Raw genomic sequence first — 22,882 nt, forward strand, 5'->3', positions numbered from 1 at the left:
TCAACTAGGAATTTTACATGAAGCTGAACATAATTTTTGACAATTGTGAAACATTTTAATTTATCTAAATTCATAATATGAAATAAGTGTATAATACTTTAAAAGAAAATTGTTTCAAATAATTTTCCATGTATACATAATTCATGTTTGTAGTTAAGTTCAAACTGCAGCTGGTAAGCACTGAGCCTTCTCAATTCACTTTATTAGTAAAAAATTCATGAGACCTTCATGCATATGGATTTCTGCTCATGTGGCAGTCTGTTGAAAACTCACATTCAAACTCTATGGGATCAAAGATGCAAGAGACATAGACCCTGTTAATATATTGTCACTATAAAAAAAAAAACTTAAAGGTTTTAACTGAACGTGCTCTCAATTTTCAACAAGATAGTTACCATTTTTAAGGTACTAGAATGAAAGAAGTGCTAGTTCTGAAAGCTATTTCATCTTTGAAAATTTGAAGACTGGAAAGATCTTAAGCAAGACCTCTTGGACTCAGTCCTGTGGCCACTTTAGAACAAAAGATCCATAGAACTTTTTGTCCTCCTTTTATTAAAAAGCAACGCTTTGAATTAATGGCACTGTTAATTTCCAGACTCAAAGATATAGGTTCTTTCTAGAAAGATGAGTTGTAAAAGTTATTAAAGTTGCTATTATATTTAAATGGAATTAGAAAGGAGACTGATATTCTAAACTTTCTCCTCAACAAAGGCATTTAAGGATAATTTATGAATACATATAATAGTGGGATGCTATCTTTATATATTATGTCCACCCTCCTTTTTTGCTATTAAATTGTCCTTTATTTTGTGCTAATATTAAATGATGGTAGGGAATGTTTGAGTTTTAAAGTCCTTTCTTGTCAAAATTTAAAGTTGGCAAATCTATATTTTTGCTAGAAATCTATATTTGGTTGAATTTTAGTAGCCTGGGAAATCCTAAAGCCTGACAATCATTGCTTTAGAGACATTGGAAAATTGTTCTCTCACATTTTTTATGAAATACATGACAGTGAAATTTCCTCTTGGAGGCAGTTTAGCACTATGAAGCAATATCTTAAAAGGAGAGGATGGCACAGATTATGAAGTCATACTTGCTTGGGTTCAAAAACCTGTCTCTACCACTTATTATCTATGTGGCCTTGGAAAAGTTAAACTGTCTGAGCCCCATTTTCCTTGCCTATAAATTGGAGAAAATAACTCCTACTTCATGGGATTAATGAAGTAATTAAGTTAATAAATCCATAAAAGCATATAAAATAGCACATAATACATACTAAATAAACATCAGCTATTATTATTGGGTGATGGTGGTGGTGGTGATAAAAGTGTGGCTATTTAAAGACACTTTGGGTAACCAAATACTTTTTGCTGCTACTGCGTAAAGAGATTACATGCAAGAGTCAAAGGCAAAACAGCCCATTTCAATTGATTAAAGTGTTAGAAGAGGAGCAGATATTTGTTGAGTACTGTTACAGTTTGGATCTGAGATGACCCCCAAAGTCTCATGTGTTCAGAGGTGGGGCACTTGGGAAGTGATTTGATCACAAGGGCTCTGACTAATCAGTAGTTTAGTTCATTGATGATTGGAAAGACTACTGGGAGATGGAACTAAGATGGAGGAAGTAAGTCAATGGGGGCATGTTCTAGAAGGGTTGATCTTCTTTGCAGACCTTCCTTCTCACCTACTTCCTGGCTGCCATGAGCTGAGACAGCTTTCCTCTGCCATGCTCTTCCGCCATGATGTTCTGCCTCACCTCAAGCCCAGAGCAAGGGAGTCAGCCAACCATGGTCTGAAATCTTCTGAAACTGTGAGTCAAAATAAGCTTTTCCTGAAAAAATAAAAAAAATAAGCTTTCTTCCATTAAGTTGTTTATGTCAGGTATTTTGGTCACAGCAACACAACATTAACACAAGGGCTTAGCTTGTAAATTGCAGGGTCAGAATTCAAACTGAAGACTGTCTTCAAAGTCTATATATAAAACAACTATAATGTATCACCTCTAAAATGAAGAAAATCATACTAAGCCTTTACCTTATGATTGCCACTAATAGCCTGAAAAATACTAATAGCTCAAGCAGATATATAATCAAATGGTTAAAATGGAGAAAATCTGTAAGGTAGAAACAACCCAAAAGGGTACTTAAAAATGAATATCTATGATGTGCCAAAGGTGGTTGAGATCTGAGAAGAATTTGATTCAAAATAACAATTCAGTGCCACTAGCAAAATAATACTAAATCTGGGGGAAAATGTTGTGACTAACTTCCTATGCCTTATTTAAAATATAACATATGGTAAGAATAGTTAAATTGCAGTTGAGTGTGTTTCATAATAACAAAAGGAATAGCCTTCTGATAGGAAACTCAGGCTCCAGTGGCAGATCTCTAGGTTTGAATCACTGGTCTTCCTGTTAGCAGCTATTTGACCTTGAGCAAATTACTTAATCTAACAAAAATTCAGTTTCCCTACCTATAAAATGGGCATGATAATGGTACCCAATTCATTAAGTTTTGAGGATTAAACAATATAACATGATGAAAGCTCTGGGCTCAGTATCTAATATATAATAATACTCAACAAATATTAGCCACACATACAACTAGAAGTATATGCATTTAAGTCAGTAATTCTCAACCTTAACTGCACAACAGACTTCCTGGTGAAATTTTTATCAGGGACCAATGACCTGGTCCCAAAGTTTCTGGATACCTACATTTTTAGAAGCCACTCCCCAGGTAACTTTAATATTTAGCCCATATGTTAGAAACCACTGGTTTAGGTCAAGAACCAGGGGGCTGCAGGTCAAATCTGACTCCTAACTTGATTTTGTAAACAAAGTTTTCTTAGAACACATATAGGCCTATTCATTTATGTTTTATCTGTGGTTACTTCCTTCTCTTTTTTAAACAACTGATAACCAATTTCCAAAAATTGATTAATCATCTACAATTGTGATTTAAGCCTTGGCGCCTGGCCTGATGGTGATGGGAGTTATCTTCGCACTGTCTCAGAAGGACTGTGTGAGTCAGTGAGCCGCTTGCAGAGTCTCATCTGGATTCTCATGTGGATGCATATGGGATTCTACTGAAACTTAGAACCTCTAACTACCCCAGGGAGTTTTCTTGAGAGTGATTCTCAGAATCTTGATAGAGGTCTTCAGCTGTTTCTTTGTTTTGAGATCCTTTTCCTCTGAATCTCTGATCAAGTCAACACACATCTTTGCCAGAGGTTTTCCATTGTGACTTGTTAGAGTAATTCTAATTCAATAAATTTCCACCTCTTCTTCCACTGATTTCTTTCCTGTGTTTTTTTTTTAAAAAAAAAAAAAAAAAAAAAACACCAGGGAATTAGAAGCAGGAGCCAGCGGATCAGAGTTCTGCTACAGCTACGAACAATTCTTCCTTAAAGAGATATCTGCGGTTATTTTCATCCTACAAGGGCAATTGAGTTGTTGTGACAAAGACCATAAGATACTCAAAACTCTAAAATATTTGCCATCTGGCTCTTTACATCAGGTTGCCAACTCCTAGTCTAGAGTAAAGTCTATACCACATGGTGGCAGTATAACATCAAGATTGAGGGAACTAATAAAAATTGACTGCAAAACTGAAACACATCAGGAATTACAGAATTGAGTATGTTTTTCCTACTTAGAGGCTCCTTTCTCTATTTCCAAATATACACAATTCTTTTATGTCTTTGAAATATTCAAGTAACACACACTGTACCTTCTCTACCTACTGTTTGTGACTAGTACTAACAGCTTTAACTCATGGTCTTTGTTTCTTCACCACCTAGTCATTTCTTTTTTTTTTTCTTTTTTTTTTAATTTTAATATTTATTTATTTATTTATTTTAGTTATTGGCGGACACAACATCTTTGTTTTGTATGTGGTGCTGAGGATTGAACCCGGGCCACACGCATGCCAGGCAAGCACGCTACGGCTTGCGCCACATCCCCAGCCCCCTAGTCATTTCTTATGTATCCAAATTCTGGCTTCAAAACTTATTTGTCCATTGAAACTTACTTTCCAGGAAAACCAATGACCTCCTAATTGATTCATATTATAGCATGGATAACTTGAAAATCCCCAGAGATCTCAATTAGCTATATAAGCTGCAAATAGAGTGTTTATAGATAGAAATGTATCTCCATTTTCTATATGTTTGGTTTTCTACTCCCAGAGATCCCATGTTACCAGAACAAAGAAATGAAGCAGATATTCTCAGATGGAGGAGACAACATAAATGCCCAAATGGCTCCCAAAGTTGACTGGGTCAGTAAGCATAGAATTATGCAGCTGAGGAAGATTGTGTCCATTTTCTGACTTGCTCTGGTCTACCCTTCAGACATGATAATACAAATTCTGATCCCATTTTGTGGTTAACTCCGGCCATGCCTCTGGTAAATTATAATATGATTCTGAAACCTCTCAAGATTAATAACAGTTTACAAAAGCAAAATCAGTAAACAGCACCTACTTGGACAGATGCCCCTCCCAAACACAGAGGATTAAGAGAATACAACTTACGGAAAAAGAACAAAGAGCTTTCTTACAGTGAGAGGGCCAGGGAGTTAGGAAGGAAGCTAAGAAAGTGGATCCTCAACGAAATGGTTTCAAGAAGAGTGGGATCCCGAGAAATAAAGAGTATGGCTAATAACACATTCATCAATCTGTAGCCATTTGTTTGTGAGCACACAAATATGCCTTGGAAATCCTGCTTTCCTCTCTTCTTCTTCTCCTTCCTCCTCCTCCTTCTCCTTCCTCCTCCGCCTCCTCCTTCCTCTCCTCCTCCTTCCTCCTCCTCCTCCTCCTTCCTTGTCTTCTTCTTCTCCTTCTCCTCCTTCTTCCTCCTCTTCCTCATTCTCCTTCTTTTGGTACTGGGGATTAAATACAGTGGTGCTGTACCACTAAGCCACATCCCCAATTCTTTCATTTTTGTTTTGAGACAGGGTCTCACTAAGTTGCCTCACTAAATCACCAAGCCTGGCCTCAAACTTGTGATCATCTCCGATGCTGGTGTTTTTTGTTTGTTTGTTTTCTTCTTTTGTTCTGTTCTTTTTTTTTTTTTTTTTTTTTTTTTTTTTGCGCACCAGGGATTGAACTCAGGGGCACTCAACCACTAAGCCACATCCCCAGCCCTATTTTGTATTTTATTTAGAAACAGGGTCTTACTGAGTTGCTTAGCCCATCGCCATTGCTAAGGCTGGCTTTGAACTCATGATTCTCCTGTCTCAGCCTCCTGAGCTCCTGAGATTATAGGCATGTGCCACCATGCCCAGCTCCATTTTTATTCTTTATTTTGAGACAGGATCTTGCTAAGTTGCTTAGGGTCTCACTAAATTTCTGAGGCTGGCTTTGAATTTACAAACCTCCTGCATCTGTGGCCACTGGGATTATAGACATGCACCACTGAGCCCAGCTTCTGTTTTTGATAGTAGCCATCTTAATAGGTATGAAGTAGTATTTCACTGTGGTTTGATTTGTACTGCCTACTCATGTTGAGCATCTGTTCATGTGCCTATTATTTATTTGCATACCTTCTTAGGAGTAATCTCTATTCAAGTCTTTCACTAAGGTTATTCTTTTTTTGTCATTGAGTTTTAGGAGCTCTCTATATATTATGGATACTAACCCCTTATCAGGTACATAACTAGCAAACATTTTCTCCTGTTTTGTGGGTTGCCCCTTTACTTTGTTGATGATGTCTTTTTTTAATGCATCAAAATTTGTAATTTTCATGAAATGCAATTTGTTTTATTCTTTCTTTTGTTGACAATGCATTTAGTGTCATACCTAAGAAATCTTACCAAATCCAGTATTTGAAGATTTTGCCTATGTTTGTTTCAAGAGATGTATAGTTTTATCTCTCAAAATTAAGTCTTTGGTCCATTTTAATTTAATTTTGTATTTGATATAAGGCAAGGGTCCAGCTTCATTCTTTTGCATGTAAATATCTACTTTCAACATTTGTTGAAAAAGACTGTCCTTTCCCCCATTGAATGGCATTGGCTCCCTTGTTGAAAATCATTACCAGGCTGGGGTTGAAGCTCAGTGGTAGAGCACTTGCCTAGCATGTGTGAGGCACTGGGTTAAAATCTCAACACCTGAAAGAAAGAAAGTAAGTCCACTGACAACTAAAAAATATTTATTAAAAAAAAAAGAAAATCATTACCATGAACATTTACTTCTGAGCTCTCTAAAGATTCTGTTGGTCTATATGTCTTTATGACAAGACAACAATGTTTTGATTACTGAAACTTTATAGTAAGTTTTGAAATTAGGTAGTGTGAGTCTTCCAACTTTGTTCTTTTCAAGATTGGTTTGCATGTTCAAGGTTCCTTGAAATTCCTTATGAAATTTAGGAAGGGTTTTTCTATTCGGAAAAAAAAGGGATTTTTAATAGAGATTGTATTGAATGCATAAGATTATGCAAAATTGACATCTTAACAATTTTAAGTTTTACAATGAGCGAACATGAATTATGCGTTCTTTGATTTTATTTGGAAATACTTGTAGTTTTATCATACAAGATTTCATATCCTTGCCTTATTACTAATACTTTATTCTATTTGATGCTATAATAAATAGAATTCTCTCCCCTTCTTCTTTCTCTCTCTCTCTTACCCTCTCTCCCTCTCTCCCTCTCTCTCTCTCAGGCTGGTCTTGATTTCCTGGGCTTAAGTGATCCTCACACCTAGCCTCCATAATGTTGGGACTGAAACCACAGGCTTGTGCCACCATGCCTGGCTTTTAATTGTTAGTGTATAGATTTGCAACTGACTTTTTGTGTTGATTTTGTATCCTGCTAATGTGATGAATTCATTTTTTAGGTCTAACAGGTTTTTAAAAAACATTTTGGGTTTTCTACTTAAAAGATCATATCACCTGTTAACAGATCATTTTTTCTTCTTCCTTTCCCATTAGGATTCCTGTTATTTCTTTTTCTTGCCTTATTGTTCTAGTTAGAACATCTAGTATGATGTTGAATAGAAATGACCAAAATGGTCATTCTTCTCCTTTTCTTGATCTTAGAGGAAAACCTTTCATTTTTCTCCCTTGAGTCTAATGTTCACTATGAGATTTTTTTTTTTTTTAATCTATGGCTTTTATCATGTTAGGTAGTTTCTTTTTATTCCTAGCTTCTTGAGTGTTTTTATCATGAAAAAGTATTGAATTTTGTCCAAAGCTTTTGACAATCTGCATCAGTTGAGATAATCATGCGCCTCCTCTTCATTCTGTTAATGTGGTATATTATTGATCACTTTTAATACGTAGAGCCATTCTTGCATTCCAGGAGCATATCACCATTGATCATCATGTATAATTCATTTTTTTTTCCTTTTGGTGCCAGGGATTGAATTCAGGGACACTCAACAACTGAGTCACATCCCAGCCCACTTTTATTCTTTATTTTGAGACAGGGTCTCACTAAGTTGCTTAGGGCTTCACTAAATTTCTTAGACTGGCTTTGAACTCTTGATCCTCCTGCCTCAGCCTCCCAAGCTGCTGGGATTATAGGTGTTCATCACCACACACAGCCCATGTATACTTCTTAAGATGCTGCTTAATTCTGCTTGCTAGTGTTTCATTAAGGGTTTATGCAACAGTGTTCATAAAGAATATTGGTCTGTAGTTTTCGTGTGGTGTCTTGCTGGCTTTGGTATCAGGGTATTAGCAGCCTTACATGATGAGTTAGGAAGAGTTTCTACCTCTTACGTTTTTTGGAAGAGTTTGAAAAGGATTGTTAGTTTTTCAAATGTTCAGTGGAATTCACCAGTGAAGCATCAGACTGAAGGATTTTCTTTGTCAGGAATTTTTTTAGATCATTGATTCAATCTCCTTACTAATTATCAGTCTATTCTTATTTTCTCTTTCTTCATGATTCAATTACTCTATTCATTATTGAATGTGGGTTATTGGGGCTGGGGATTTAGCTCAGTTGGTAGAATACCTGCTTTGCATGCACAAGGCCCTGGGTTCAATCCCAGCAGCACAAAGGAAAAAAGAAAAAAGAAAAGAAAATGGGTTATTTAAGTCTCTGAATATAATTGTAGAACTGCTTATTTCTCCCTCCAATTCTTTCATTTTTTTTTCTTTATATATTTTGATGATTTGACATTGGGTGCTTACAAGTTTGTAATTATTACATTTTCCCACTACATTGAAATTTGTATTAATATATAATGGCCTTCTTTATTATTAACTTTCAATCTATTTGACCTAAAGCTGGTCTTTTCTATTTGTAGGCTGCTTTTTATTCATTTTATTCATTGATTTGTTCATTCATTTTACAGTAATAGGAATGGGAAATCAATAAATATAATTCATCACATCAATAGACTCAAAGATAAAAATCATATGATCATCTCAATAGATGCAAAGAAAGCATTTGACAAAATACAGCACCCCCATCATATTCAAAACACTAGAAAAACTAGGAATATCAGGAACATATCTCAACATTGTAAAAGCTGTCTATTCACTCGCCTCGCACATGCGAGGCCCTAAGTTCGATCCTCAGCACCATATACAAAAATAAACAAGTGAAATAAAGGTGTTGTGTCCAACTACAACCAAAAAATTAAAAAAATTTAAAAAGAACTCAAATTATCACTATTTGCTGATGATATGATTCTATGCCTCAAGACCCAAAAAATTCCACCAGAAATCTTCTAGAACTAATAAATGAATTTAGCAATGTGGCAGGATATAAAATCAACACCCATAAATCAAAGGCATTTCTGTATATCAGTGACAAATCCTCAGAAAGAGAAACTGGGAAAACCACCCTATTTAAATAGCTTCAAAAAAAATACAAAATACTTGGTAATCAACAAAGAGGAGAAAGACCTATACAATAAAAAACTACAGAATGCTAAAGAAAGAAATTAAAGAATACCTTAGAAGATGGAAAGATCTACCTTGTTCTTGGATAGGAAGAATTAATATTGTCAAAATGATCATACTACCAAAAGCACTCTACAGATTCAATGCAATCCCAATAAAAAGCCCAATGACATTCCTCATAGAAATAGAAAAAAGCAATCATGAAATTCAGTTGGAAAAATAAGAGACCCAGAATAACCAAAGCAATTCTTAGCAAGAAGAGTAAAGCTGGTGGCATACTATTCCAGAAGTTAACCTATACTACACAGCAATAGTAACAAAAATAGCATGGTATTGGCACCAAAATAGACCTGTAGACCAATGGTACAGAATAGAGGACACAGAGACAAACCTACATAATTACAGTTATCTCATATTAGTCAAAGGTGCCAAAAACATATTGAAGAAAAAAAATAGCCTCTTCAACAAGTGGTGCTGGGAAAACAAGAAATCTACATGTAACAAAATGAAATTAAATCTCTATCTATCTCCATGCACAAAACTCAACTCAAAGTGGATCAAGGACCTAGGAATAAAACCAGAGACCTTACGCCTAATGGAAGAAAAAGTCATGTCAGATTAGGCCCCAACTTCCTTAATAAGACTCCTATAGCATAAGAGTTAAAATCACGAATCAATAAAGGAGGTGGATTCAAACTAAAAAGCTTCTTCTCAGCAAAATAAACAATCAGTGGGGTGAATATAGAGCCTACAGAATGGGAGCAAATCTTTACTACAAGCACATCAGTTGGAGCACTAATCTCTAGGATATATAAAGCACTCAAAAACCTTAACTCCAAAAAAACAACCTAATCAATAAATGGGCCAAGGAACTGAACAGACACTTCTCAGAAGGGGATATGCAGTCAATCAACAAATATATGACAAAATGTTCAATATCTCTAACAATTAGAGAAATGCAAATCAACTGTAAGATTTCATCTCACTCCAGTCTGAATGGCAGCTCTCGCAAACCACAATAAGTGTTGGCAAGGATGTAGGGGGAAAGGCACACTCATACATTGCTGGTGGGACTGCAAATTGATTCAGCCAATCTGGAAAGCAGTAAGGAGATTCCTTGGAAAACTGGGAATGGAACCACCATTTATTTGACCCAGCGATCCCACTCCTCAGTTTATACCCAAAGGACTTAAAAACAGGGGCTGAGGATGTGGCTAGAGCGGTAGCGTGCTTGCTTGGCATGCGTGCGGCCCGGGTTTGATCCTCAGCACCACGTACAAACAAAGATGTTGTGTCCGCCGAGAACTAAAAAAATAAATAAATATTAATAAATTATCTCTCTCTTTCTAAAAAAAGAACTTAAAAAGAGCATACTACAAGGACACAACCACATCTATGTTTATAGCAGCACAATTCACAATAGCTAAATTGTGGAACCAACTTAGATGCCCTTCAGTAGATGAATGGATTAAAAAATGTGGCATATATACACAATGGAATATTACTCAGCAATAAAATAGAATAAAATCATGGCATTTGCAGGTAAATTGATGGAGTTAGAGAAGATAATGCTAAGTGAAGTTAGCCAAAAAAACAAATGCCGAATGTTTTCTTTGATATAAGGAAGCTGATTCATAGTGGGATAGGGAGGGGGGCATGGGAGCAATAGACGAACTCTAGATAGGGCAGAGGGGTGGGAGGGAAAGGAAGGGGACATGGGGTAATTAATGATGGTTGAATGTGATGATCTTATTATCCAAAGTACATGTATGAAGACACAAATTGGTGTGAGTATACTATGTATACAACCAGAGATATGAAAAATTGAACTCTATATATGTAATAAGAATTGTAATGCAATTCACTGTTAAATATAAATGAAAAAAAAAATTAAATGCTTATTATAAAAATATGCTTTTGTACATCTACAACTAAAAAAAAATTTTTTTAAAGTATTTTGGGCTAGGCGCAGTGTCACATACCTGTAATCCCAGCAGCTCGGGAGGCTGAGGCAGGAGGATCACAAGTTCAAAGCCAGTCTCAGCAATGGCGAGGTGCTTAGCAACTCAGTGAGACCCTGTCTCTAAATAAAATACAAAATAGGGCTGGGATGTGGCTCAGTGGCCAAGCACCCCTGAGTTCAATCCTCGGTACCCACCCCTACCCCCCCAAAAAAAATGTTTTGGTTAAAAGAAGGAAGAGGATAAGGAAATGTTTTGTTTTGTTTTTAACTGAGAAGGAAAAGTGTCCCCATCTGCACAGCTGAACCTTAGAAACCAGCAAGGGGTGCTAGGGGATTAAGGACAAACACTTACAGAGAGAAAGCTGGGACCAGGTGTGACATGGTCCTCTGATGGAGGAACAATGACCCAGAGCTAGCTCAGCACATGTATTATATAGGTTTTATCATCAAAAGGCTTTCTGTGGAAAAGTTTCTTCAAAGCAGGCAGGCTTGAAGGTCGAAACTCTTGCAAGCAATTATAATTATCTAGTTGCCCTCGTAATTCTCTATCCCTGGCCACTGTGTCTGAACTCAAAGTCAAGACTGATACAATTCCATGCCTTCCTCAGGCTGAGCATCACCATAGCAACTGGGCAAATCTTGTCCTGCACCTTTGCACGAAGGGTCCCAGAGCAGCACAGCCACAGCCCACAGGCAATCAAAGACCATGATCCAAGTCACCATTCTCCACAGAAAAGGATGGATGAAGAAGCAGGAAAGTAAAAGAAGAAAAGAGAGAGGAAGAGGAAGCTTATTTCTTAGTCTCAGATAAGCCATGACCTATTGGCATAAGGCTGCACTTTTAAACATGAGCTCTTAACAAAACAATACCATCATCAAGTAAAGTTTATCTATAATTATCATATTTATTGTTCAGAATTTAAAAGTTGAATACAGGATTTCTATTTTGGTAACTGCAAGAGGGCCAGGAAATGTAGGGGAGCAAATGGAATCTTTGAAGAGACTTCCTGTCTCTGCCACTACTAGAAAACTGGTTTCAACAATTTGTCACCACCCAAAGGTAACCTGCACTTGCAAACAGGTCTTACTGTGATGATTGGGATTGGGAGCTGCCTGTTCCCCATTCAGAGAGAACAATGGTTGCCAGGGGTGTCTCTTGGGGAGGATGATCATGTTTGGCTATCTTATTGCAGCCATTGGGTGGCCTCAACCTTACCTATTTTCTTTTTCAGTTTCAGAGAAATCCCTGCTCTCTGAGGAACTTCTAATTCCTTTTGAGTATGTGTGATCTGAGAGTCATCAGATAGACACCACCACTCCAAAGGACTTACTGCTCCTGTGATGGTAAGGGTTCTCATATGGCTAGAAACTTCTGGTTATTTTCCATTTTCTTCCTACCTCAGTCACTCTGGGAGAATATGGTTCTTGCCATGAAGGACTTGTATTCTACTATATTTACTTGACTATAAACATCCTACCATCCCAACCAAACTTGAGCTTGGAAGGAGATATTGAGTTGAGGCTTGAGAAATCAGGCAGCATGATGGATGAGAGATAAGGAGAATCTAGAAAACCCCAAAGGCAGCTCTAGTTTGAGTGGAAGATTTGGGAATACTACAGAACATCTCAGCACTTTTCCTTCTTCTTTGGTTTCCTTTGTTTGGTACGACAGCCTTTCTGGTTGGATACCAGCTCCAAAAAGGTTTTCTCTTCTACAGCATGCCCTATCTTTTTTTTCCTCACCTTTCCTAAGGAGTATCCTCAGCGTAACTGGATGAATGAATACAGCTTTAGTTAACTCCCTGTCATAGACACTAAAAAAATGGTATATCTGATCATCCATGCAGAAGGTACAGAATGTAGAAAGTGAATAAAATCAAGGCCCCTGCTTGGTCTTTCTCATTTTAAGATGGCAAAAAGTTGGGGTGAGGGGTGTCAGTATAGGGGGGAAGCTCAGGAAAGAATAAGACAGTGATTTCTTGAAATAGAAATGGAAGCAGGGTGTAGTGGCACACACCTATAATCCCAGCTACTCAAAGGAAATAGGATCACAAATTCTAGGCAAACCTCAGCAACTTAGACCCTGCCTCAAAATTCAAAATAAAAATGAAAAGGGTTGGGAATGTAGCTCAGTGGTGAAGCACGTGCCTCCTGGGGTTCAATTTCTAGCACAACACACACAAACACACACAGAAATAGAAGTGGAAGGAGAAAGAGCATTCTTGAGCTTCTCTGAGGAGAAGGTAATTAAGATGCATATTTCTCTGCATATTTCTCTTCAGAGCTACATCCAACACTAACATGTACTGGAAATGGATCATAGTAATCATGTTGCTGGCCCTCGTGAATATCTTGCTCTATGAGAAAATCTACCAGGGTGAATATAAGCATTTTGGGGTGAGTACCAGAACCTGATAATAGAGCCAATTTTCAAGTATTAAATGAGAAAATAAATATAGTCAATACTGAGCTCTCCGTCTATGTGGAACACTCTAAAATCTCTACAAATTCTCTCAGAAAAGAGAGGTGAATTTTTAGAGTAAATTTTTCAATTGAACTTAAATTTTTTAATTGAACTTTCCTAAATAAAAGGGAATTTATTTTCTGTCAACTGCCCATCAAGAAGCAGGAGAGGATTCCACCTCTTGGGTCCCCTTCTTCCTCCAGAAGTCTTTTCTACTGTCCTTTAATAAACTTCTAATCTCTACTCTGAAAAAAAAAAAAAAAGAAGCAGGAGAAAAAGTAATTTGTTATAACTCAGTAATGACAGTACAAAAGAACAGACAAAAAAAAAATGGAGAAATTTCCAGGAGAAAATAAAGTAAGATTAGATACAGAGAAGTGGAGAGATTCGATGGCTAATTTGTTACCAAAGAGATACCTTAGGAGAGGGATAAGGATGGGAGTTGTCTGAAACTCCAGGATTTCAAGAGCTTCCCTTCAGAAATTCCATAAGGGTTTTCTACACCATTGAAAATCACTAAATATGAAACATGTCAGCTTGAATCACACTTTTTTTCAATTCATAATTTAAAAATATCCATTTTCCACTGGTCATTGAGATATGGATAGGACCTGAATAGGGATATGGAGAGGAGGAGGCATTCTAGGGGTGAAGAGGGTGGTGCACAGATACCTCTAGAGGACTGTGCTTATAGGCTGGACCTCAGGCAATGACAACCACAGGGCTGCTGCCACCATCCTCACCAGGACCTGACAGGGGACATGTAATTCATCCCATTTCTCACATGGAAGGACTTGAAGTAACTTCTCCACTGTAAACATTTGCAAGTGAGAAGACCAAATCATACATGGGGCGCACTGAGACTTTGGAATCCACATTTTTTCTTGACTGCCTCAGACCAGCCAGACAGAAGCACAGGGTGGCCTGGGGAAGGGGTGCAGAACTGGGTGTGGTTAGGCTGAGCAAGAGAAAAAACTTCAGACTGACCTGTGGCTGTGAGTTCCCTGAGCACAGGACCAGGCCTTGTCTTCAGCGTCTCCCTCAGAACCCAGCCCAGGCCTCAGGAGAGGCAGATGACACTGACCAGCCTGCTGATGGTAAAGAAATGAGATGCAAGGTGTGGCCAGAGGCAAGTCTTTACTCTGCATGGGCCTAGGATCTTCCCAGACACATTCCACACAAATCTGGCCACACATGCCCCACTCAGGGCCATGGCTTCTGCTGGGAAGCACCTTGAGGTGTGACCAGGTGGAGAGAGAGGGGAGCTGAGCCCTGACATTCATTCTCCCTGGTGACTGGGTCCTGGGGCTCATTCAGCCTGCCCTCAAGGGGGATGTGCCCCTCAGTTGTCTCCAGAGGGGCTGGGGATAAACCTCATGGCTGATACATATCTATCTTGTCCTCAGATGGAAAAGACAGAAATCCTTCAGCAGACAGTTCAGGAACAAATCAACTCTGAAATCAGTAACCACCTGGAAGTCTTCAGGGAGATGCAGAAAAACTCCCCTCTACTCCAGCATGCCAACTACACACTCCTGGCTGGAGCCCTTCCCCAGGAAAAGAGTGAGTATGGGGGCTGCAGGGAGCAGGCAGACTGGGCGAAGGTCAGACAAGGTATTTTAACTAGAAAAGGGGAGGATGGCAAAGCGGAGTGAGCTGGTGGCTGGCAAGCACAGGAGGGCACTGTGAGCCAGGGCCAGGCTAGGGAATTCCAAGCAGGTCGCAATCCTGGGTGCATTTTCCTCTCTCCTGTTTACCTCTTGAATGCCCCACAGGATGAGAAGACCATAGTGACCCTGTGATGGAGCCACCCCATGTGAAGCTCAGTCAAGGCAGGCCCCCAGGGAGGGAAGCCAGGATGAGAGAGGAGCCCAGGGGAGCCCTGGGAGAGAGATCCAGGTAGAGGGAAAAGGGGGCGTGTGGGCTCTGTGTCCCAATACATTGCACTGCCAGACCCTGGGGCTTGCAGGGGTCCATGGAGATTTTCTAATCTAGGTCTGAGTGACCCACGATGACTGAGACCATTCTGAAGGTCAAGGCCTTGCTAAGCATATTTGTCTTTGCTACATGGTGACCTCCTGCATCAGAAATAGCCTTGTCCTTCACAAAGATTCCCCAACATCCTTTCAAAGTACTGGACAAAAGAAACCACTTCACAATTTCTGATCCCTTAGTAACTCTCACCTGGACCATACACTCCCAGGGGGAAAAAAAAAATGTGAAATTGTTGCAGGGATTGGCATGAAGGGGAAGGTCTTAGGAGAGTCCTAGGAACTCTCCACCATCCTGAAGTGCTAAAGGTCTCCCTGTCTCTCCCAGAGTTGCTGACAGTGGGCATTTCCTCAATGCAACGCCCCCAAGGGAGCTACCTCTTGGACACCCTGCAGTCCCTGTTCCAAGTTTCCTCAGAAGCTGAGCTGAAGTCTATGATGGTGCTGGTGCACTTGTCAGACCCTGACCCTGAGTGGCTCAGCCAAACAGTGGCCAATATTTCAGGCCTCTTTGCACTACACATTAAGGCCAAGAAGCTGCTTGTGGTCCACGGGCTTCTGGATGACTCCTCATTGAGGAACATAAACCAATCCTCACCCTGTGAAGAACTTTATTTCAGGCAGAAAGTGGATTATGCCCTCCTCATGAACTTTGCAAGCAACCTCTCTGATTACTTCCTGTTGATGGATGATAACATTTTTTGCACCCCTAATTTTGTTTCTTCCATCTCTCGGGCATTATCAGCCTGGAAAGAATACCCTTGGGTGGTCCTGGAATTCTCCAGCCTGACATTCTCTGGAAAAGTTTTCCACTCCAGTGACCTCTCCCACCTGGCCTCTTTCTTCCTCCTCTTCCTCAAGGATACTCCCACTCACTTGCTTCTGTCAAATTTTGGTTTCCTCTTGGGCCAGACAGCTCCAATTAGCCTTACTCCCAAACTCTTCCACTCTTGGGACAATGGTTTTATTTCTGAGGATACTTGTTACAAAGAGAAAGAAGAGAAAAAGAAGCTTGGTAAGCCCAACAATCCTCCTGCCCGTATCTACACTGACATGTTCTTCCGAGACTTTTTTCTCCCAGAATATGCCTACTCTCTGGACCTCAAGTACTTCAAGACTCAACATGTCTTCACAGGCCAGACCTTTACTGTGGTTTTTAAACAGTCTTACAAGGTGATCCAGATAGAAGTCATTACAGGGATTGGTATATGGGGGATATGTCGCTTGGAACATGGGCAGGTAGAATTGGGTTACCTTCCTATAGGGAAAGGACATATCTGTAACCGCTATGTCCTGCTAGGACCATTGGTGAAAGGCCAGCTCAATCAGGAGGTATATCATGACAAAGACTTTGTGGAGAAAGTAAGATGTGTGCGACTGCTAGTGACAGCCCCCCAGCAATCTAATTTATGTATTGTAGGGATTCATATCTGGATTCATGTCTGACAAAGTAGAAATAAAATGGCCAGTGTGGATTCTGAAAGGATCAGGTTTGGGAATGGATCTATGTCAAGGAATTAAAGGTTTTAAATTCATCAGGAATATCACATTCATAGTTATTTCAGGCTACTTAATATAGATGACACAGATCTATAAGAGGCAGAAAGAAGACTGGTTCTTCCTGGCCCCAAAGAGCCAGAGAGATGGACGTATTCACCAACAGTTTGCCCAATTTTGATTCCACACAGATCTCTTATTCTAAAATTTCACCCTGAGATAAGTACTACTTTGAGTATTGGCAATGGCCTGATGTAACATGAACATATAGAACTGAAATCTGACTTCATGCAAGATCCAGTCCTCCAAAATGTCAAACATTGGGCCTTACTGTGAGTCCAAGAATGAGCTTTTGGCTGCCCATGAAGTCCTTAGAAGCAGATGCTAATCTTTGTATATTTTCACGTCTACATTCCTCTAGGACAAAGGCACATAATATTTATTGGTGCTTTTCATATGCCAAAAAAACACAAATTACTGAACTGGTAGATATACTTTCTTTTCTGGGGGGGGCACGTAACTGGGTGGGTAAGGGATACTTAACCACTGAGCACATCCCCAGCCCTCCTCAGCCCTTTTTTTTTTTATTTTGTGACAAGGTCTCACTAAGTTGCTGAGGCTGGCTTTGAACTCATGATCCTCCTGCCTCAGCCTCAGTGCATTACACTCGGCACTCTGCGTACTTTCTTGACAAAAGTACACAATTCATTAGCTTTGGGAATGAAACTACCTATTTTGCATTTATTGTTTAGGAACTGAGACCATTCCTTCATTCATTTCTTCATATATTCATTCAGAGGTATTAATTTTGTGAATTCTTTCTGTTTGACCTATTCAAGGCAATAAAGATTCTAAGATGAATAAGACATTGTTAATGCTAGCAAGACACTAATAGCAAAGGCAAACACTTAGTATTCAAAACTATTAGTAGTTTAAGGTTTTTTTTAGGATTTTCTTTGTGTATAATCATATATAGTAATAAATATGTATAAGTTCAATGCGATCTCAATAAAATTCCAAATAAATAATTTGTTGTTTCCTTTATAGTTAACATTTTAATTTTAAGACCCACCTGTAAAAATGCATGACTGTAATTAAATACCTGATGCAGTCTACTTATAAAGAAAGAGGTTTATTTTGTCAGGTTCCTGGAGTTTCAGGTCCAAAATTGGGTGGCTTCATTAGTTTGGGCCTCTGCTAAATGTAGCACATCATGGCAGGAGTGCATGTTGGAATGAGTGCTCATACCTCAAACCAGAAAACAAAGAAAGAGAGGAGAGAAAGAGACTGGGACCCCATAGTACCTTTTGAGACAGACCCCCAATGACCTAAGGACTTACCCTTCGGCCCCACTCTTAAAGGTCCATGGTACCTCCCAATACTGTAACCTGGGGACCAAGTCTTTACCTGCAGACCATTGTGAGATACTGCCTGTAAGTACACCAAACTTATTCCTTCCTCAGGACTACTGAACTTTCAGATATCTCTGCCTGAAAGTCTCTTTCCATATATCTTCTCCCCATATCTCCAATATCCCATCTGTAAAACCCTCCCCTTCACCCTAGCTAAGCATTCTTCTGATCAAGCTGTCACATTACTTTTATTGTTTACCTATTGTTTGTCTCCAAGGCAAATTCCTTGTATTGATTTACTCTTTTTCCCCATCAGCCAGAACAAAGCCAAGCTCAAGGTAGGAATAAATAGATACCTGTTGGCCATCTGTCTCACTTATATAAACTCTCCTAGGCCACAGGACATAGGACATAGGAAGCTGTCCCATATATTTTGGGTCATGTCATAGCTAAAGCATAGAAACAAAACTATACCCAATATTCCCTTCAAAGATGCTGACCTTTCTTTCCCAAGATCAACTCCTGGGGGGAGCACCAGGACACAGAGAAAATAATGAGAAATCCCAGAAGGCATGGTGGTGAGCTCTTTTGAACTAGACAGATGGCTTTTTCTGGATAGCAGTCAGCCAGGCTGAGAGGGAAAAAATGGGAGCTGTTGGAATTGAGCTCCTGCTTCTTGCCTGCTCTGCTTTGGGACAGATAACCTGTCCCTACATCTGAAACAACTTAGAACTCTGGGGTCTTCAAAGGTAAAAGCAGGACAGTGCATAAATCCTGTGCCTATGAGGAGCAAAGCAGGACAATTGAGGACTAACTTGTAGAAGATGCTCCTCCAACCCTTCTTCCTAACCCCAGGACTAGTCAACCTCCACTGAAGGAATGTTGTCATCCTTTTTTTAAGTTGTTTATCTCAGCAATGTAAAGCTATTAAATTCATGTTATCCTGTCTGTGATATTTGGAACAGAGATGGTTTATAATGTTATTTTATTTATAATGCTGATATACCAACATTTATGTGGGGAAAGGAGCTTTTTTTTAAAAGAGAGAGAGAGAGAATTTTTTAATATTTATTTTTTAGTTTTCGGCGGACACAACATCTTTGTCTGTATGTGGTGCTGAGGATCGAACCCGGTCCGCACGCATGCCAGGCGAGCGCGCTACCACTTGAGCCAAATCTCCAGCCCTGGAAAAAGGAACTTCTTAAGGGAAACATTCAACATGACTTATCTCACAGTAAACTGACATAGAACCACCTTGGACAAATATCTACTCTAGGAGAAGTACTAGGGTCACTGTGTAGAAGAAATAGTGGTTCCAGGAGAATCAGATATTATTTTTTTCCCACAGTCAGTCTCTCTCTCTCTCTCTCTCTCTCTCTCTCTTTCCTTTTCTTTTCTTTTCTTTCTTTTGCTTGTTTTTTTGAGACAAGGTCTCGTTAAATCGCCAAGTCAAACTTTCAGTCCTCCTCCTGCCTCAGGCTCACATGTAGCTGAGATTACAAGCATGCACCACCATACCTGGCTCTCCCTTAGTTTTCTGTTTTGTTTTGTTTCTTTTTTAAATTTCTTTAGTTGTATATGGACACAATACTTTTATTTATCTATTTTTGTGTGGTGCTAAGGATAGAACCCAGTGCCTTACATGTGCTAGGCAAGCACTCTACCACTAAACTACAACCCCAGCACCCTCTCCCTTATTTTTTTAAATGAGATATTTTCACATCACAAAAAATCATCCTTTTAGTGTAAAATTTAGTACTTTTAGTTTATTTGCAAAATTGTGCTACTATCACCAGTATCTAATTCCAGAACATTCTAATCACCCAAAGAAACCCTGTGGCAAATAGCAAACACTTCCCATTTTCCCCTCTCTCAAGCCTCTCTCAACCATCAATCTACTTTTTGTCTTTATGGATGGCCTGTTCAGGACATTTTATATAAATGGAATCACAATATAGAGCCTTGTGTTCCTGACTTTTTTACTTAACATGATTTCAAGGTCCATCTGTGTTGCAACATAACTCAACACATCATTCCCTGAATTGCTGCATAATATTCTACTGTATAGAATACCAAATTTTGTTTATCCACTTAACAATTGATAGATATTTGAGTTGTTTCCATTTTTTTGACCATTTCAGATAATGCTACTTTAGCATTTATGTACAAATTTGTGGCTAGACATATACTTTCAATTGGGTATACACCAGGAGTAAAATAGCTGGTTCATATAGTAACCCTATCTTTAACTCTTTGAAGAACAATTCAATTGTTTTCCATGGTGCTGTTTCATTTTACATTCCCACCATAAATGTAGAAGTTTTCCAATTTCTCCACATCTCCACCAAAATGTTATTGTCCATCTGCTTCATTATAGCCATCCTAATGGATATGAAGTAGTGTCTCACTTCAGTTTTGATTTGCGTTTCCCTGATGACTAATGATGTTGAGCTGTAAATGGTGAGAAAACCACCATTTTATTTATTTATTTATTTATTTATTTATTTTTATTTCAAGATACTTTATTTTCAAAACAGGTCACAACATTAAGCTTTTGGCCCATTCTGCCACTGTACAAGCTACAAATGCTTGCTGGGCAGCTGAGGGGGCACTCTTTAGTAGCTTGTTTGAAAAGTGAATAAAAATCCATATAAAACAAATATTCAAATAGTTTCCATAGGAACACAGATAAGTGTGACCCCATCTTCTAGTCGTCCGTATTGCTGCATCTGTGCCAACCCTACTCTTACAAAGACATTTCAAAACTAGCAGTAATTAAGTTAAATGGTCCCCCCAGATCCCTTAACTTAAGCTAAATCTGTAGTGAACAGCTACAGAGCTGCATCTACACGTTGATACTAGTGGAGGTGCACGCTGCCGGGTGACGTTTCATGCTGCTTTCCTGAGCACAAGACACGGGCAGAGTGCCAACGTCCTGTTCCTCCACTTCAGGTGGGAAGCCATGGTTCTGGATTTGCTGCATGCACTGCCATGTTGGTCCTGACATCACATAATAGATAGTTGGCCTCTGGAATCCATTGAAAGTAGAAGCAGCAGCAACAGTGTATGCACCCATGTTTTCAAAAAGCATCCAATCACCCACATGCATTTCGGGAAGGTCATAGCGCTCGACAATCTGATCAAGGCCATCACAGGTCGGTCCCCATATGCTGGATGAATAATACTTCTCATCTGGTTTAGGTCTCTTCTGCAGCAGGGGCTTTACATGTGCATGATCATAAAGGATGCAATTAAATGATCCATATACTCCGTCATTCACATAATACATAAAGGTCTGTTCACTTGCCTCATCTTCATCATCAGAGCCTGTCTGTTCCTTTAATACGAGTTTTTTGGCAATGATATTAACTGCAAGCGTGAAAGCTGAAGCAACATAATATCTTCCTGGTTCAGCTATGATTCTCACTCCAGAGTCTGATGGAAAGTATTTGTCCAGTGCTGGATTGATCACACTGGTGATCTCCTCAAACTTAAGCTTCACATCCTCAGATCCAGGGAAGCCACCACCAATACCCAGCAGACACATGCTGAAGCCAGCCTCAGCTCCCATGTCAAAGACACATCGGGCGTCAGAGATGGCCTGCACGAAGGTCTCAGGATCAGTGCAGCCACTCCCCACGTGAAAGCTGACACCAATGACATCAATATTTAATTCTTTAGCTCGTTCCAAAAGAAGTCTGCTGGTTTTGAGTGTGGCACCGAATTTAACACTGAGACGACAGACTGCTTTGGAATCATCAGTAGCAATCCACAAAACCAACTTTGCCTTTGGATGTGCTCTGGCAACCTTCATCAACTCAACTTCACTGTCAAAGTCATCATTTGGACTCCAATACTGGCAGCATATTTAATTTGAGACACCTGTTTACAAGGATTTGCATAGATAATCCTCTACGGAGGCACTCCGAGACTCTGCACCAACTGTATTTCAGTCTTGCTAGCACAGTCAAATCCTGTCCCAATGGCAGCTAAGGTCTTCACTATGGCTCTGCTATCATTGCACTTGACTGCATAAAAGGGGGTAACACGAGGAAGAGCTTTTAACCATCTTAGATGTTTCTTTAGAATGTCTCCAAGGTCTGCGACATAAAAAGCATCCTTATCGTCAGAAGAAGACACTTCATTAATTTTTTGGTCCAAAATGTCCTTGGCAGTAAAGCCTTTATCAAGGAAGTGGCAGTCAAACTCTTCATTACTAAAGTTGTTCATGGCTCCTGGATATGCCTCAGAAATGCAACAAGATGGAAACTAAGAGATGAAATTTAAAGAAATTATTTCCAGCTTCTCTCAAAGGTAATTCTCCAGGAATTCCAAACCCCGTGTCCTCGGTCCAGCATGGAAATATTCTCAGAGCGCCCGGACGCCGCGGGCCGGTCCCATGGAGATGCCGCCGCCCGAGACGCCGGCCGGAGGTGGCGCCGAGCTGCTGGCTGAGGGCGGCCGGCCGCGGCGGCTGCAGGGACTGACCGAAAACCACCATTTTAAACACAGGAAACCTCCAGCAGCTGTTCCTCCACACACTTTTTACCAAAGAAATATATTCCAATAAAAATTTTTGGTAGTGAGGCTGGGTCTGTAGCTCAGTGGCTGAGCACTTGCCTAGCATGCATGAGGCACTGGGTTCAATCCTCAGCACCACATAAAAATAAATAAAATAAAGGCATTTTGTCCATATACAACTACAAAAATAATTGAAAATTTTTTTTGGTAGTGTAGGTAATTTTATTCCGTGTCTCTGA

The 22,882-nt window shown here is 39.5% G+C and overlaps 1 protein-coding gene and 1 pseudogene across 1 annotated transcript; one reads left to right on the forward strand and one right to left on the reverse strand.

Annotated features, from left to right (window-relative positions):
* The first annotated feature begins 13,146 nt into the window (after window positions 1-13,146).
* Window positions 13,147-18,242, forward strand: LOC143412108 (alpha-1,3-mannosyl-glycoprotein 4-beta-N-acetylglucosaminyltransferase C-like). Its single transcript, XM_076872925.1, has 5 exons — window positions 13,147-13,215; window positions 14,689-14,845; window positions 15,602-16,477; window positions 16,574-16,635; window positions 18,234-18,242. The coding sequence occupies exons 1-5, from the start codon at window positions 13,147-13,149 to the stop codon at window positions 18,240-18,242; spliced, it is 1,173 nt and encodes a 390-aa protein (XP_076729040.1).
* A 2,391-nt stretch (window positions 18,243-20,633) lies between these two features.
* LOC143379064 (ornithine decarboxylase pseudogene) lies at window positions 20,634-22,470 on the reverse strand (annotated as a pseudogene).
* Between the last annotated feature and the right edge of the window lie 412 nt (window positions 22,471-22,882).

The sequence above is a fragment of the Callospermophilus lateralis genome, chromosome 13 (genome assembly GCF_048772815.1).
Source record: "Callospermophilus lateralis isolate mCalLat2 chromosome 13, mCalLat2.hap1, whole genome shotgun sequence".
In the NCBI taxonomy this organism is placed as follows: Eukaryota; Metazoa; Chordata; class Mammalia; order Rodentia; family Sciuridae; genus Callospermophilus; species Callospermophilus lateralis.

What these genes read in the sequence shown, in the direction of transcription:
- LOC143412108 (XM_076872925.1), top strand. Translation starts at nt 13,147, where the DNA reads ATGTTGCTGGCCCTCGTGAATATCTTGCTCTATGAGAAAATCTACCAG. An exon ending in AGCCCTTCCCCAGGAAAAGA is followed by an intron (nt 14,846 to 15,601) that starts GTGAGTATGGGG and finishes TGTCTCTCCCAG; the next exon opens with AGTTGCTGACAGTGGGCATT. An exon ending in AGAAGTCATTACAGGGATTG is followed by an intron (nt 16,478 to 16,573) that starts GTATATGGGGGA and finishes ATGTCCTGCTAG; the next exon opens with GACCATTGGTGAAAGGCCAG.